This window comes from Desmodus rotundus, chromosome 10 (assembly GCF_022682495.2).
Source record: "Desmodus rotundus isolate HL8 chromosome 10, HLdesRot8A.1, whole genome shotgun sequence".
Taxonomy (NCBI): Eukaryota; Metazoa; Chordata; class Mammalia; order Chiroptera; family Phyllostomidae; genus Desmodus; species Desmodus rotundus.
The window spans coordinates 26,832,234-26,848,622 of NC_071396.1; the positions used below are offsets into that span (position 1 = coordinate 26,832,234).

Genomic DNA, 16,389 nt, shown 5'->3' on the forward strand with positions numbered 1-16,389 from the left:
GCCACCTCATCTCTTCTTCGAGCTTTTGTATCTTTTCCAGACTGGTTGCGGTTCACGGGCCATTTTTTAAGAAAAGCACATGCAAGTGTGTGCTGTGCCAGGTGTTTTTCCTCCCAGAGTGCACCACGGCTGGGCTGACACAGCCAGAGCCTTGGGCCCCTGTGGCTTCAGCGCTGAACCAAGGTAAGGAGAGAGGGGGCAGTGGCTGCTTGCTTCTGCAGCTCACTCTTCCCTTTCCCAGACTTACCCCCTCTGCTCCCACACCCCACCCCCCGGAACCTGGCGCACGGCTTTGCTAAGATCCCCTTCCCCACTCCCCACCCTCTAGGAACAGCACCTCCCAACCACCAGGAGGTACGCACAGTCTCCACACAGAAGCTGGTCACCCTGGTGGCCCTGGCCTTCCAGGTGGTCCCTGGACTTGGCCACAGAAGCCTTCTCCTCGGAAGCCTGTGGAGTCATCTGCCAATGTTGGAAGGTGTCCGAACCCCAGCTCCTTGCCCAGTTAACCTAGCTTGTCCAGCCCTCTAATGCTCCCACCTACAGGGCCCGGCGCCCTGTCCCCTGCTGTTCCACCCAGGCCACTGTTCCAGGCGGTGCCGCCCTGACCTCATGAGCCTAGTGCTGACACCTCCACCCCGGGTGGTGAGGGTACAGCGTGGTGGGTGAGGGGTGACTCTGGGCCCAACGGCTCAGGGTCTAAAACTGAAAGTGTCTGAGGTGCAGGTGGTGTTTTCATTTCTTCTTCCAGCTGAAGTCGGTGCCTCTGAAGGAGGAAAGAAGGCACAGAAGGGAACCCCCGGGACAATGCGCTGCTGCCTTCTGGGGAGGCTGGGGTGCTGGCGGCAGCAGTGGGTGGCTGGAGGCCCCCAGCCTGGCAGCCCCCTGAGGCTCAGGGACACCAGGGGTCCAGGTGGGAAGTGAGGAGGAGGGAGAGGTGGAGCAGCAAGGCACACAGTGGGCACTCAGGCCTGGATCTGGAACTGGGTGAGGGTGAGGTAAGGGGCACAGGCCTCCCAGGCCCAGGGCAACACACAGGGACAGGGCCACACACGCTGTTCCCAGACACACGTCCTTGAGTGACAAAACTGCGGGCCAGAGCCAGGGCCTCCGAGGTACTGTCCGCTGACACCCAGCAAACACACGTTCACGCTGTGCCCCTGGCAAGCCCTCCGTCCCCGTCACCTTGACCCCGGGCTGCCTTTTCTCTCCCTACAAGAGCCCACACTCCACGTTCTTAGTGAGACTTCCATGCCCGGCCCTGGGGGGGTACAGGACAGCAGAGAAGGGGGTGATTCCCCCCGGCCGTGGGCCAGCCTCAGGTCACTAGGGCAAAAGCAGGTCACCGCAAAAGGCAAAGGCCACCAGCCGGGGCATTGAGTGGCCACCTCTGGCAAGTGTCCGAGCTGCTGCTGCTTCCAGCCCCCATCCCAGCCTCCCAGTCCCCTCCCTGGAACGCCTGCCAGATGGGCGCACGCACAGGTCCAAGCCCTGGCCCTGGCCTGAGCGTGCCGGTGATGGCAGAAATGAGAACCCTCAGGACCCCCTCTGCTGACATCCCCCAGCCCTGCTGTGGGACAGGCCTGGGGCGGCCCTGTCTGCCCAGGCAGGGTGGAGGGTGCAAGTCCCACCCCGGAGTGGAGGGAGCAACAGGGCCCTACGACAAAGGCACCAGAGGCCAACCCGAGGGCGTCGGGAAGTAGTGGGAGTGTCTGCCCAAAGCGGTGGGGGATTGTCTTAGGCTGTTCAGCCTGTCTCCAAATCCCACCGACGGCCTATCTGGCAGGCAGCAGGCATTTCTTCCGCCCAGCACTGGAGGATGGAAAGTCCAAGATTAAGGCGCCAGCGTGGCCCGGCCCTCTTCCTGGCTCCTAGCCGGAACCCTATCTCCTTGTCCTCACTTGGAGGACTGGGGTAGGGGACTCTCTGGGACCTTTTATAAGGGCACTAATCCCATCACGAGCGTTTGTCACCTAGTCGCCTCCCAAAGGCCCCGCCTCCCCCAAAGGCCCCGCCTCCCCACACATCACACCAGGCGAACAGATCGCAGCCCATGAATGTGGGGAGACAGGAACAGTCAGGCCAGAGCAGGCAGCGTCCCCCAAGACCACAGTCATCCCCAGGAGCCAGCCGTTTGTGCAGAAATGAGTATTTACTGAGCCGGCGTGGGTGGCCCCGTCCCCCTGGCAGGGGAGACACCAACCACACTGTAACACAAAAACACGCCCACAGGAAAAGTGGGAGCAGAGAGGACAGTGGCCGGGTATTTCCCAAGGAAGAGCCATTAAAGTCGGCCACCCATGTGCAGACCCCAGAGCTCGGCGGGGGCCCTAGACAGGGTCCCGGGGCCTTCCCACGCTGATGCAGGAACCCAGACCCAAGGATACCAATTCTGTGCCTAGGAGTCCACGGCGGCGTCCCTGAGCTAGCCTGGTCTTCGCCAGGTTCCATCGTCCCCAGTTGGAACCCTCCAAATCCCAGGGCACATGCCCAGGGCCCAGGACTGGACGGCGAAGCAGAAAATGTTTCTGATTCATTTCCTGTGGTTGGAATCGCCCCCTAACATCTGAAACCCAACCCGCGTTCCTGTGGCCCAGGGGGCTGCTGGCACAGGTGGGCGGGCACGCGGCTCTGCCAGGATCCCCTGCTGGCTGAAGCGCCTTCCCGCTTGAGTCCCCACAGAGGGTGGACACCTCCCAGGCCTCCTCGCCTTCTCCACACAGGTGAGCTCCCTGAAGGCAGGCTCCCCAGGGCTTGTGGGAGAGTCTGGGGGTGTCTGAAGGGCATACACATGTGGCTGCCCCTGGCCTGCCGAATCAGGGGTCTCTCACACCCTGGGCCCTCGGAGCAGAAAAGAAGGAAAACTTACAAGGCCACAGGGACAGAGCCCAGAGCAACACGGGCCTGGGTGCCCTCCTTCATCCAGCAAAGGGGCCGGCCCTGAGGAAACAAGTTACAGAAGCAGACGTTTAGAAGCGTCCTCTGGAGCAATCAGTCCCAGGAGAGGGGGAGGCCGGCCAGGGGGTACCCAGCGTCGTCTCAGAACAGACGCCCACAGCTCTTTCCTTCGTTCAAACCCTGCACTCGGGCCCCGCAGGACGCGCCCCGATGCCGAGCACTTTAAGAAGGAGATGAAGAGCAAGGAGAGAGGGGTACAGAGTGTCCGGCAGGTAACAAGCCAGCCTCGAGGTGGGGACGCTGTCCTGCTTCCCTGGGGCGAACAACGCATGGTAAACCGAACAGCCCCAAAAAGAAAGAAAAAACGGGGGCGGGGAGGGGAGAATCCACATGTGGCCCAATGCTCAAGAAAGCAGTGAGGCCTGCAAACTAGATGCAGAATGGCTGCTGATGCCACAGAAGCCCCAGGAAGTTATAAAAATAGCAAATGAAGTCCTGAGCGGTGGGGGTGGGGCGGGGGGTCCCCGGCTGCCCACGAGAAGGTGCTCTGACAGTGGCATGAGGGGACGGCCCAAACTAGTTCCCTACAGACAGGACCCCCGTGGGTCTCAGCTGAAGAGGGCTCTGGTTAGGGAACCACCATAGCACCTGGGCCTCCCTGCACCATGGGGGATGGGGGAGGGGGGTGAAACCGTCCCCAGAAGACTGCAGAATGCTGGCTCGACGCAGAGCACACCTGGACTCAGAAAGTCCTTCCAGCCCTGGCTGGTGCAGCCTGTGAACCGAAGGGTCGCTGGTTGGAGTCCCAGTCAGGGCACATGCCTGGGTTGTGGGCCAGGTCCCCAGTAGGGGGCGCTCAAGAGACAACCACACATTGATGTTTTTCTCCCTCCCTTCTCTCGCAAATAAATGAATAAAATCTTTAGAAAGAAGAAAGTCCTTCCATTCTGAGCGGAGTCACCGGGCAGGGCTGGCACAGCCACTTGAGAGCCAGCGGAGAGGAGGAGGAAGAGCTACCCATGTCACCCCTCAGGAAGGTGGCACGACCTGGGGACCAGTCCCCCGGGGTCTTTCATCTCAAGGTTCCAGTTCGGCTGCTTCTATTCTTTAGAGTCTGGTCAGGTATAACTGGCTGGTCCCTGGGAGGCTGAGGTACCTGGTAACAAAGGAGGCTCACCTGGGACGGCCCACCTCTGCCACCACGGTCTGAGCGCAGGCAGTCAGAGGGTCTCCATAGAAACCAGACGCTCTGGCACCCCGCAGAGGCAGCACTGCTGGCTGCGCAGGCTGCCGCTTCATCCTCTCATCCTCGCACCTCCCTAGACTGGCCTCTCTGCAGACCTGACTCAGGGAGCAGGGGCGGGGCCGCAGCTGGGGCCACACTGCCTGTGAAGTCACCCCCCTCACGCCCGCCGCGCTGCAGGGAGGGTCCCCAGGCCTGAGCCAGCACCTGCCTCAGAAAAGCAGTTCTTGGCTAGCTGCACGCCCACGTCTTTCCTTCCCCCTCCCCCCGCACCCACCCACACCCAGGTGCGCTCCCTCCGCCCTTCCCTCTCCGGAGCTCCAAGGGCCCTTCTTCTGCTCCTGCTTCTGTTCCCGAGCCCACGCAGCCCAGCCGGCTGGCTCACTTCTACTGTGACTTTCTACGTGAACTCGCTCTGATAATTGGAGAAGAAAATAAGTAGCTGTGAGTTGCCTGTTTCTTTTCAAAAGAGAAGGCAGCCAAAATGTCTGTTCACACAGGTGCCCCTGAGTAATCCCGCAGTGGGCGGGGTTCTGCCGAGGCAGGTGAGACACGCAGACACACGCCAACCACAGACACATGCACACACACACCACATCACATGTGTACATCACCCCCACATACAACATACATCCACACATCGCCACACGTGCAGGTCACATCACACGCCCTGCACACGCTCCCCCACGGGGTGCCTCGCGCACACGACTGTCTCTCAGAGGTCAGCAGGCTCTGACCTGCATTGCAGATGAGAACCGGGAGCTGGGCTCACCGGGTTCTCCCTCTGAGTCAGGGGTCCTGGTCAACATCGCAGAAAAAGTAAAGTCACACACACACAGAATCAAATTCCACCTCCGTCCCTGAAAGGGTTCCCTTAGGAAGGGAGGCTGGAGGACAAGGAGGCTGCCCAGTGCTTGCTGGGAAAATCTGGGCAGGCTGGGAGGCCCAGCCCGTGAACAAGGGACACGGGGGACTCCTCCCAAAATAAAGGCAACAGGTTTGGGTACTGCCCTCCGTCCATACTGGGAGGCGGGCCCCGCCCTGCGGCAGTGGCAGAGCTGCGGCAGCGAGGCTCTGTCCACACAGGAGCATGCGATGGGGCCAGTGAGGCCGGGAGGACGGGCCCATGAGGCGGCCCCACCCCCACCACGTGCTGCTGTGGCCTGTCCCTGCAAGCGAAGGGACCCAAGTGGCCCTGCACGCCCACCAGGAAGACAGGACCCTGATACAGGCCTGGCTGTCACTCTGCAGAGCGGCTTAAAGGACAACCCCACCACCACCACCACCAGGGCCACCTGGTCAGCTCTTCCTGTGATAAAATGCGTGAAGTCAGCTTACCGGTACAGATGACTCTGTACCAGGTAATTTACAGGTGGATGGAGCTGGGAAGCCCAGGGAGGGACACTCCAGGGGATGGGCAAGAGCTGAGTGGGGACCTGCAGGCTAAACACCCAGACACTCACAAGCAGGCGCTGCCCCGCCCCGCTTGGCCTGGTCCGCTCTCAGGTCAGGGCCCTCCCACCGAGGCAGCTCGGCCAGGGCGGGCAGGCAGAGGGCGCATCCAGCCCCCCCCGAGCTGCCTACAGGAGCTCTTTCTGTGTGCCAGCAAACACCAACACGGACCTGTCACCTTGTACCCAGGTGTCAAATGAGTTGGCACCTTGGCCTCCCAGGAGAATCAGGCCACAGGTACGGAGAGAGCCCTTTTGGCCTCAGAAAGACTTGCTGGCCGGACCACTTCCGGAGCCCCACTTATGGGGACCTGAACACCCCCAGATAAGAGAGGCACCTCCCCCAAATTTTCCACGGAACTTAAAACTCAAAGCCAACCCGATCCTGGCCTGGTGTGTTTATGCTGGTGCCCCGGCCCACGCTCCTGCCTGGTGCCAGCTGTCAGTGCGAGGCCCCTCCGCGCCCTGCCCTGCCCACCAGGGCCTTGCCACAGTTTCAGAGAAAACGTCAATGAACCGTGGGAAGAGAAGACACAGTCCTCCTACGGGGACTATAAATGTGTATTAAGAAATTATAGGAACTGGGTCAGGCATTTCGGTACCGCAGTCGCTCTGGCTAATTTTTTAAAAAATGAAAATAGAACCCCATCCCAGAAACTCGAGACAATGAGAACTTCACTTGCCACCAGCACTTGCAGCCCCAGCTCTGTCGGTTGCCAAGGTGACCCAATGTTTACCGCTCCTTCTGCTCTGTGGGAGGATGCTGGCTGACCAGGAACAGCCACCAGGCCGCCTCCTCCAACCAGCACCCCCGCGGGCAGGCTGCCAGGGCGTCCCCAGAGGAGGAAGCCGCCCCGCCCCCGCCGGGTCTCCCGGGCTCAGCCCGGGCTACAACACAAAGGAGAGGTGTCGTCACCGTCTCCCAGAGGGCCCACCCCGGGGCTAGTCCTAAGGGCTCGACACCCCTGAAGGCAGGTTGGAAAAAAAAAAAATGTGCTGAGCTCCCAGAGTGCCAGGAAGGGGAGGAGGAGGAAAGAGAGGGGGAGGGTGGAAGGGAGGAGGAAGAAGAGGAGGGGGAGGAAGGAGGAAGAGGGGGGAGGAGGAGAAGAGCGGGTTGAAGGGGGAGGGGGGAGGGTGCTGAACCCTCAGCTGAGCAAACAAAAGCTCAGCCGGGTCTCTCCTTAGCTAGGGCCCTACTCCACACCAGGCTGCGGGCCACATCCCTCCCGGGGCAGGAGACCCAGCCTGCTGGGGAGAGGAATGTGCGCCCCCAGCTCTGCCCTCAGGGCCTCGCTCCACTGTGAAAACCAGCCCGGCCCAAGCAGCTGGACACACCCTGCCCCTTTGTGCTCACACAAGTCGCTGGCCCCACGGGGGTCGTACAGAAATGACAACCCTGTGCCACCTGGCCAGACACCTGTGACTGGCGGCTTTCCAAAGGAGCAACCGTCCTGAGCTACGGTGGGTGGCTGACCACGTGCGCGCGTACACACTCACACTTAGGACACATGCCGCAACTGCATTTCCCCATGACGAAAGGTGGCCATCGGTCCTTCCCAGAGAACCCCCTGGTGCCCGAGGCCAAGCGGCGAGGTAATTTTAGGAAACGGCTTTTGCCACGCAAGCAGATCTCAGCACGAGGGCCTGCAAGGAGCCCGAGGCCTGCTGGGTCTGTACAGGCGCAGACAGGGCCGAGGCCCCACCCGCCCGGCCGTGGGCTACCCAGCCTGCCGGCGGGAGAGGCCAGAGGTGGAAAGAGGACGCTGGGGAGTGAGTCAGGGAAGCAGACGGCCAGGGCGCGTAAACTAGGGCCATGGCGAGCCTGCTGAGTAACCACGCTGCCTGTCGCTTCTCACACAGCAGAAGATCAGTATCAGTGGCAACTTGGTAACTGATTCCCGTTTATCGTCTCCTTCGGTGAAAGCGTATTGGGGTTGGTTACTGCTAGGACTAGATGCCAGGGAGGCACCCCCCGTGCCAACTCCCAGCTCCCAGACCCTCTCCTCCGTCCTGGACGTGGCTTTGGGGCCACTCACCCGCCAACGGCCCAGGCAAAACATCGCTCCGTGCCAAGGACACGCCTGGGGCCCTAGGCCTCTGCTCCTCCCTCAGAACAGCCAAGGGCTGAGGTTCAAGTGCGGATCTTCTGTTTCCTCTCTTTCCCAAGACCTCCTTGCAAAACCCTGTTCTCTTGATCGGCCATTAACTTTAGCTTCTATCTCTAGCCCTAAATCCAGTTCTTTATCCTTTTTTTTTTTAAATGAGCATGTAAAGAGAGAGTTGGAGACAAGTGGAAAGGCTCAGAGGAGGAACTTGTGGGGTTAGGTCCTGCAGCTACAGAGGGGAAGGACCTTGGGACTGTTGAACCCACGTGGGTGACAAGGCCCTCCATCCTGGGCCCTGGACCTCCCACCGGGCTGCCGGGCCATCACCTTGCTGATTGAACCCCTGCATGTCTGCGTGGTGGCCCTGGGTGGAAGGCAGGAAGCACCCTGGGTTCCTGTGAGCCCAGCTTGCCTCCTTCCATGCCCCCACCCCTTTCTGAGAAAGGAGACCAGCCCAGGCACCGGCCCTATTTCTTGCAAAGCTCTTCACGATGCACCCTGGGCCCCAAGGGGGCAGGCCTGTGTGCTGTGCTGGGGAACCACGGGTCCCCTGCCCGTGCAGGGAGGCCACACCCCGGTGGCAGCGGCATGGGCACATTTAATCTGAGGCGTCAGGCCTCAGCGCTTTTGCAAACAGGTCACCTTGGGACAGCCTGGCCAACGGCCACGGAGTGTGGCCAAGTTCCTGGTTAGCAAGTATCTCCGTGGGATGAACTTCAAAAAGGAGAAGGATAAACAGGGTCCCCGACACAGACATGCCCCCAAATGAAAGCCCCCCCCACCGTGTGGTCGCTGTTCTGCTTGTACAGAATGATGTCGGGGCTGCGCCTCTCTCCCCACATTCACTATGCCCAACAGTGAGCGAGGGGGGCGCCCCAGCTGGGGTCAGGAGGGGTCAGGGAGCAGGTGGGAGACACACCACACTGAGCAGGGCACTGGCAGGACGGGGGTAAGGGGACAGCGGGCAGGTGACCAGTCTCCTTCGTTTCAGCCTACAGAACTTGCTGCCTCCGAGCGACCTGAGGCCCACTCCGCGGGTCCAGGATTGTGGGGGGCGGGAGCCGAGGGTGGGCCCTAAGATCTAAAACAGAACAAACGACCCGGAAGTCACAGAGTCCCCAGAAACACGTTCCCAGTGTGGGTATTTCAGCCACAACCGTGAACGAGAAGACTCCGCGTGCGCGTGAGTACCCAGATGGCAGAGCTGTGGGCTGGGTGAGGATCCCTGTCTTACGGGAAGTGCCTAAGTGTCAGGTTACCACCAACAGAGTAAAAAGTTAGTGTCCCAGCCTCCAGGGCAGTGACCCAGGGCGCTGCCCGCCCCACCCCAGCCCCAGCCTGTCGGCCGCCTCCCAACTGCCAAGCTAGAGAGAACACTCAGAAGTTTATTACCATCAGGACGGGAAGCTGAAGTTTCCAGAAAATAATCCCATTTGGGGCTGCGGAGGGGGAAGAAAAAGAGGCTCAGGTGTCTGGGCTTAGATGGAGCATTTGTTTCTGGGGGGCATGAAAAGACCCACCAGAACCTCCACGGTGTCACTGGCTGCGGGCCCCGCCCAGGCTGGGGGGCCAGTCCCCTATGGCCACAGAGCCAGAGCCTGGGTGGGCTGAGCAGGTACACACCCAACCCCCCTTCTGAGCTGCCCATAAACACCACCCGGAAACACTTTCATTTAAAGTGAAATGAGGGGCTGGTTTGGGGGAGGGGACACCTCAGACTCGCCCTTGACTTCAAAAAGATTTCCACCAGTAGGACACGGAAAACCTAGCCCCTCGTCCAATAAGCGCAGGTGGAAGAGGAAGTGGAGACCTCCTGGGGTGGGCTGGACGGAAGCTGAATATCTACAGAACAGACGCTTTGCACCTACCGAGCACAGCCCCTGGGCCCTGAAGCACCCCGGCCCACCAAAAGCCACAGTCTCAGCGTGTTACCCCGCAGGTTACTCATTAATTGTCAAGAGGAGAATGTGACTTTACAGAGAAACCTGGCAGACGCCGCCTTCCCCACGTGATCCAGCAGCAGGCCGACGGACCCCACGTGTCCCTGCTGCCAACCATGGAAGAGCTCAACTTCACCCATGGTGGTTCTGACCCCAAAATGTTTAAACTGGACCTAGTCGTGAAAAAACAACCAGACCCATCCGTCCAGTCTGTGGGATATTCTGCAAGGCAACCGTCCTGGATCCCTAAAATGCCAATGAGACAAAGATGAAGGACCGACTGTTCCAGATTAAATAGAATAAAAGAGAGGGGGGCCCAATGCAATGTATGATTAAGTGGGTCCTGGATCCTACATGGCTCATTTGGGGATCGTTAGGGAAACAAAGTGTGGACTGTGGATTGGAAAATATGTAATATTTATAGAGAGAGGAGAGGCAGGGAAGGGAGAAAATACAGTATTTAGAGAGAAGGAGAAAGAGGGAGGAAAGAGTGACCAGACATTCACGGAGAGATCGAGAAGAAGCTACGAGTGTTCGCCATACTACTATTCCCTCCATGATATTTCAGATGTAATAGAAGCCTGTGGGGGAAGCAGAGGGCTGGGGAACACACAGGTCTCTAATACAGGCCTCGTGCACCTGGAACACTGGTCTGGACAGGTGTGGCAAGGAAGGCACAGTGGGTGACACCCAAACCCAGAAGTGTGGCTGCCCAGGCACAAATCCCAGCTCCCTCCTCATCTTCTGTGTGACCTTGGGCTTATTTCTTAACCCATCTGAGCCTTGGCATCCTTATCCGGGAAAACTAGGAATAAGGTGGGTGCCTATTTCATAGGGCCCTGGGGGGAAGACAGAAGGGCTTCGTATAAACTTGCAGAGAGAACCAGGCCTGGTCCCTAGCAGGCACGTGTTGCATACGACCGAGCTAGCTGAGTTTATCATTGCACCAACTTTTATTTAAAAAACTATTTTTCACGGCCTTCTTAAAGCACACATGGGACACACCTTCACCCTTCCCTGATATTTGGGGCTCACTGTTAAGAAGTCGACTGCTCACCTGTACGCCCAGCCCCCTTTCGGCCAGGGGAGAGGGGGAAGGGGTGCAGGGAGCGTCTCACTAGGCCCCGCGCAGGGGTAGTGGGTGGGCTGCCCCGCACCAATGCAAGGGTGGAACGCTCACCCTGGCTGGGCCCAGGGGAAGCCAACAAAAGCCGGTAAGACAGCAGACCCTGAGGCCAGAGAGGGGAAGGTGCCGCCGTTTTGTTGCTGCTGTTTGATGCTATCACACTGCGGGAATGAGAACCCTGAGAAGTTTAAAAAGAGGGAGAGGCAGCGACACCACAGGAGCCTCAGCAGTGGGGAGACAAAGAACATCTATTTCCTTTACAAAAAAAAGTCATGAGTCTTTTTTTAAAAAAAAGATTTTATTTATTTACGTGAGGGGAAGGGAGCATGAAAGAGAGGGAAACATCAATGTGTGGTTGCCTCTCACACGCCCCCAACTGGCAACCAAGCCCACAACCCAGGCATGTGCTCAGACTGGGAATCATCCCGCGACCCACTGGTTCGCAAGCCGGCACTCAGTCCACTGAGCCACACCAGCCAGGGCTCATGTGCTTTTTTAAATGCTGTCTACATTACTGTCAACACTGCCAGGTCTCAGGCCTACAGAAATGACAGCTGCCCTGCACCAGGACCTACACCGGGGCCCACTGTGCCCAGGCTTATAGAGAAGGCAATGTGGCCGTACTTTCAAGACCAGAGAGGCTCCGTAGTTCCGGTAGAGCCCCCTAGCTGCCCCTCGGAGCACTATGCAGCCAGGAAAAAGGGGGCGATGCCTCATTAAGCACAGAACAGAAGGCCGAGACAGAAAAGTGTTCGCTAGGGTCCTACACATGTGTTTTATTTTGTTTTTGTTTTTTTAAGTCCTCACCAGAGGACATTTTTTTCATTGCTTTTTAGAGAGAGAGAGGAAGGGAAAGAGAGAAGTATCGATTGGTTGCCTCCCATACACACCCGGACTGGGGATCGAACCTGCAACCTTTCAGTGTATGGGACGACGCTCCAACCCACTGAGCCACCTCTACAAGTGTTTTGTAAATGCCCATGTGGAGGCACACACAAGCAAGCAGATCCATTAGGAGGTCTGGAAAGAGTCAGGCTGGCACGGGGTGAAGTGGTTGGCCAGGGGAGGGGAAGACTTGCACATTCTGTCCACACTTCTGCATTGTTTGAAGAGTTTCACAACGGGGCCACTGGCAGCCTGGGACCATGTGGGAGAGGGACAGGAGCCGGCGGCCTGGATGTGCCCCAGACAAAGTGCTGGCCCCTGGCCAGCCCGGCTCTGCCCTGTGTGAGAGAGATCCCACCCTCGCCCTGCACTCTTACGGGCTGCCTTTCCAAGGCTGCTGCACCAGGGGCACCTGCGAGGGGTCCTGCGGGTTTGTGTTGGGGGCGGGGAGGTGGCCTAAATACCCTGCCCCAGCCACCCCTGTCACGATGGAGCCCCTTGATCAGTGGGTAAAGATAAGTTTCAGATGAACTCCACCCAAACTCTAACAGGAAATGGCTGAGAGAATGCAACCTTACTATACTTCCCACCCCCACCCCAAATGGGGCAGGTAACCAAGACCACCTCTGGGGGTCTGCAGCTGGGAGGAGCTGTGCTCGGCACTGTGCCCACCTTTCCGGCCAGACCCTCATAGCTGCTGAGGTGGGCAGTGTGCAAGGGAATGTTTTGGTCCCCTGGCAACGGAGGGGAAACAGGTACAGAGGCATCCTGAAAACAGTTCTTTGTGGGGACAGATGTGGAGAAATGTAGAGGGGTCCTCTCTGCCGAGAAGGGCTCAGCGGCCATTCGGCTGGGGGTCCACCACCCTGGACAGCAAGCAGAAGTCCCCAGGACCTGGGGAGGTCAGGGGGGCAGGTCTGCCCTCCCAGGGCCCCTGCCTTTCCTTCTCTGCAAGTCTCTGAATTTTCACATCAAAGCCCTTCGGCCTCCAGGCAAATCTGCTGCTGGTCTCCCTACTCCCCGAAGCTAGTCTTAGCAAACGTCGCAGGCCTGGGCTGGGACATCAGCACCAACCACACAAGTTGCTTGAGTTCCAAAGACGTCTGTGTTTTTCTTTTATCAGGCGTCTCAGTGAACGTGGTTTTGCAATTCATCCCGACGTAAGATTGCTATGGGCTGGGGGGTCCCTAGTGGAGTAGAAGGGCCTGGCATGACCTAAGCCACTGTCTACAGAGCTATCCCCTCCCCCAGAACGCTACTGGCTGCCCACAAGCCAAACCACGGCCACCTCAGAGTCAGGGTCCGCTGCTCCCGTCTTCCCTGGGTGGCTTGGCCTCTCGGTCACCCCCTGCAACCAGCCGGCCTCCCCTCCCCCTTCTGCGGCTAGCCTCTGCCCCCTCTGAACACCAGATAGGTGTGCTTTGCGCTCCCGAGCTACGGCTGAAAACGGGCTTCCACTTCTGCAGGTGCCCTTGGCCGGTGGCAGGCCCTCGGTTCAGATTCAGTTTCACCTGAGGCACCAAACTGCGGTGCCCGGCTGAAGGTCGGCCTCCGGGACCTGGGAAGGTGCATTTCCAAGGGCCCCGCTGGGAACCTGTGCGCTCCAGACTTGGAGGTCCGCAGCAGCTGCTCTGGGAGTGGGGTCTGGAGTTTCTGCACACCTGAAGGGCGGGGCCCGCTCCCTGCGGCGCCAGTCCCATCCTCCTCTGCCCACCTTGTGTTTCCAGGCACCCCCAAGAGACTGACTAGAGACTGACTCCCAGCCCACTTGGGGAGGTGCGGGTTCCTGGTGCCCTGTTCCAATCCTCTAGCCACACAAAGCCTGGACCCCGGCGGGGGCTGGGGGCAGCCAACTCGGAAGCCATCCGCAGCCTGAAGACCCACAGCCAAGCTGCCCCCGCCCACAACGGCGAGCCCCGCCCCTCAGCCCCTCTCCAGTTCTCGAACCCAGTGACCCGGTGCTGCCCGGTGGGAGGCCACAGTGAAATTGTGCGCAAAAAGATTTTCTAACCATTAAGTCCCTCGCCCCCCCAAAGCGGTCCTCAACCCCAGCCACGCCCCAAGCGCTCGCCCCGCCCCCCGGGCTCGGGGTCCTCCAGCCGAGTTACCTAGCTGGGTCCCTCCCTCTCGGCCACACCCACCATTCCAAACGCAACCGACACCCCTCCACGAATCCCAGCACCCACCTGGGGCCACACACCCTTAATTCTGACTCAGAATGCCTAGAAATGGTCTCCTTCGCCCTGGACCCCACCACCTGCCACGCGGTTCAGCTCCGGTCCAAGAACGCGGGGGCGGCCCTCTGAGAGGAAGGCTCTTCCGAGATCCACGGTCCTGGGCGCCTGCAGATCTCGGATGCGCTCAGTACCAATTTAACCGAGAGGAGGCCGCAATTTTTAAATCCGATTTTTAGTCATCCTGGGAACTATTTCACAAATGAGAAGACTAAACCTTCGGTAACAAGGGAACATCTTAAGTATAGGGATTTTTGAACTTGCCCCAAATATGGAAGAGTTAAGTGACATCGAAGGGTTTACGTGAGCTCTGAGGAAATACACGATTCTTCAACCAAACGGGTGTAGAAGGTTGCCATTTATTAAAATGTTTCTTTTTCCCCTCCCACTTTTGTGTTTAAGAAACAACCAACCACAGATGAATCAACTAGCAGGTCCAGGGGCCGCGGGACGGGTAGTGACGCCCCTGGGTCGTAGGGCGGGCGGCGGTCCACGGACCCCAGGCCGCCGGCTCCTGCCTCCTGCCTCCTGCCCCGGTGCAGGTGCCCGGCGCCTGCATCCGACCCGGGCAGGTGAGTGCAGGGCCGCGAAGTGGGCTGCGCAGACAGACGGGCAGTGGGCAGGGCAGTCCTTTCTAGAGAAAGCGCGGCCCCACCAAGGAGCCCCTTGGGTCGGGCGTGTCCCCGCTGGCCGGATAGGCGAGGCTCCCACAAAGAGCCGCGGACAGGGAACCAGGACCGCCCCCCGCGTCCGCCGCCGCAAGCTCTGGTTTCGACAAATTAAACCTTAGAGCGCTGTAAAAATTACAGGAAGAGGAGAGCGAAGAATGTGCCGAGTGGCTAGAGGGAGCGCTGTCCCCGCGTGAACTTCGCCCGCCGCGCGCCTAGCCCTGCTGGCTCCGCCCCTCCCGAGAGCGCGCGGGGGCGGCGAGGGAGGGACCACAGCGAAGGCACCCCCTACCTCGCGGCTCCCGGGTGCCACGGCCGCCCACCTCCCCGATCGGCCCCCCGCAAGCTCGCCCGCACCTGCCCGCGCTGTCCCCGGGTCTGGGCGGGGTCCCCGCCCCCAACCCAGATGACGACATCCGCCCCCGCGGCCCCGCCTGATAGCGCCCCGGGAGGGGGCGTGCCCGGCGGGGGCGCGGTCGCCTGGCGGGTGCCGGCTCCGAGCGCAGGGACCCGCCTCGCGCGGCGCGCGGGGCCGACCGCAGGACCGAGTGACGGCGGGAAGGGGCGAGGCCCCGACCCTTCCCCGCCCGATCGCCCTAGAGCCCAGCCGGCGGCCCCGGGGGCGTGGCCCCGCGGCTGGCACTGGCCCCTGTCCGCGCGCTCCGGGTGCCCGGGCCGCCCCACTGACCTGTGTGAGTTCTCAGGTGCGCCTTGAGGTGTGAGGATTTCCCGTAAACTTTCTCGCAGCCCGCGTAGTGGCACTTGTGCTTTCTCTGTGGGGACTCGAGGTCGGAGCGACTTCGGCCCCGCCGGCCCCTTTGTCTGAGGCCGGGCTCGCCGCTCCCCGCGGGCCCCGGCTCCCTGTCTGCTTCCAACACCGCCTCGGGCTCGGGCTCGCTCCACGCGGGGCTGAGGGGCGCGGCCGCCGCGCCTTCGCCGCCGGGGGAGGCGGGCTCGGGGACCGGGGGAGACGCGGGCGGCAGACGGCAGGGGGTCCTCGCCTTCCGGGCCGCGGCGCCCTCTCTGCGCTCCGCCGGGGCGGGCGCCGGTGCTTGCTGGTTTAGGTCCGCCAGGATCCGCGCCACCACGAAGAGCGAGGCGCTGTCCTTGCCGTCGCGGCGCTCCTCGACGTGGGGCAGCGTGGCGGCGACAGCGGCGGCCGCGCCCTCGGGTCCAGGCTCCGGCCCCTCCCTCGGCCCGTGCACTACCGCGCGGCTCGACATGGACACGAGGCACTCGGCGGCGAAGTGGTCCACATAGGCGGCGGCTGCCATGCTGCGGGCTCCGGCCGGCGTGCCGGCGGCACTGCTAGTCGCTGCGAGTCGTCAGCGGTGCATCCGCACCCACAGCCTCCGGAGAGCGGGCGGGGAGGGGGGGCGGGGGCGCGGCGTGCCCTCTCCGCGGGCTGGGCTGGGCGCGCAGCCGCCTCTGCCGTCACCCGCGCGGCTCCGCGTCCACGAGGCGCCCGCCCGGCGGGGCACCGAAGAGTGAGCGCATGGGGTGGTGGCGCAAACCAGTGGGGTCTCGGTACGGCGTCAGGGGTGGCCTGTCCTAAGGATGCCGAGCGGCGACGTTAGGGACGACCTCGCCAAGTCGCGGCCGCAGCCTCGCCGCGCATTGTGGCAGGCGGGACAGTCGCCGTGCGCGCCGCGGCTCGGTGTGGGCGGACCGGCCCCGGGGGTGGGCGGGGCCGGGGCCACATCTGGACCCGACGTCAGCCCCCAGCCACATCCTGGAAGCGCAGGTTACAGGCGGCGGCCGCCGCGGGGAGCTGCGCGCGCGGAGGGGGCGGGGATCCCGGAGCGCGCACCGGCAGGATAGAGCGGTCGCGCGCCCGCG

The 16,389-nt window shown here is 61.2% G+C and overlaps 1 protein-coding gene across 1 annotated transcript in view; it reads right to left on the reverse strand.

Moving 5' to 3' along the window:
• KLF13 (KLF transcription factor 13) overlaps positions 1-16,267 on the reverse strand; it is a 43,344-nt gene extending 27,077 nt beyond the window's left edge. Inside the window, exon 1 of the mRNA XM_053912511.2 lies at positions 15,239-16,267. Within this exon, the coding sequence (XP_053768486.1) occupies positions 15,239-15,824 (586 nt within the window). The 5' untranslated portion in view covers positions 15,825-16,267. The remainder of the gene's footprint in view (positions 1-15,238) is intronic.
• Between the last annotated feature and the right edge of the window lie 122 nt (positions 16,268-16,389).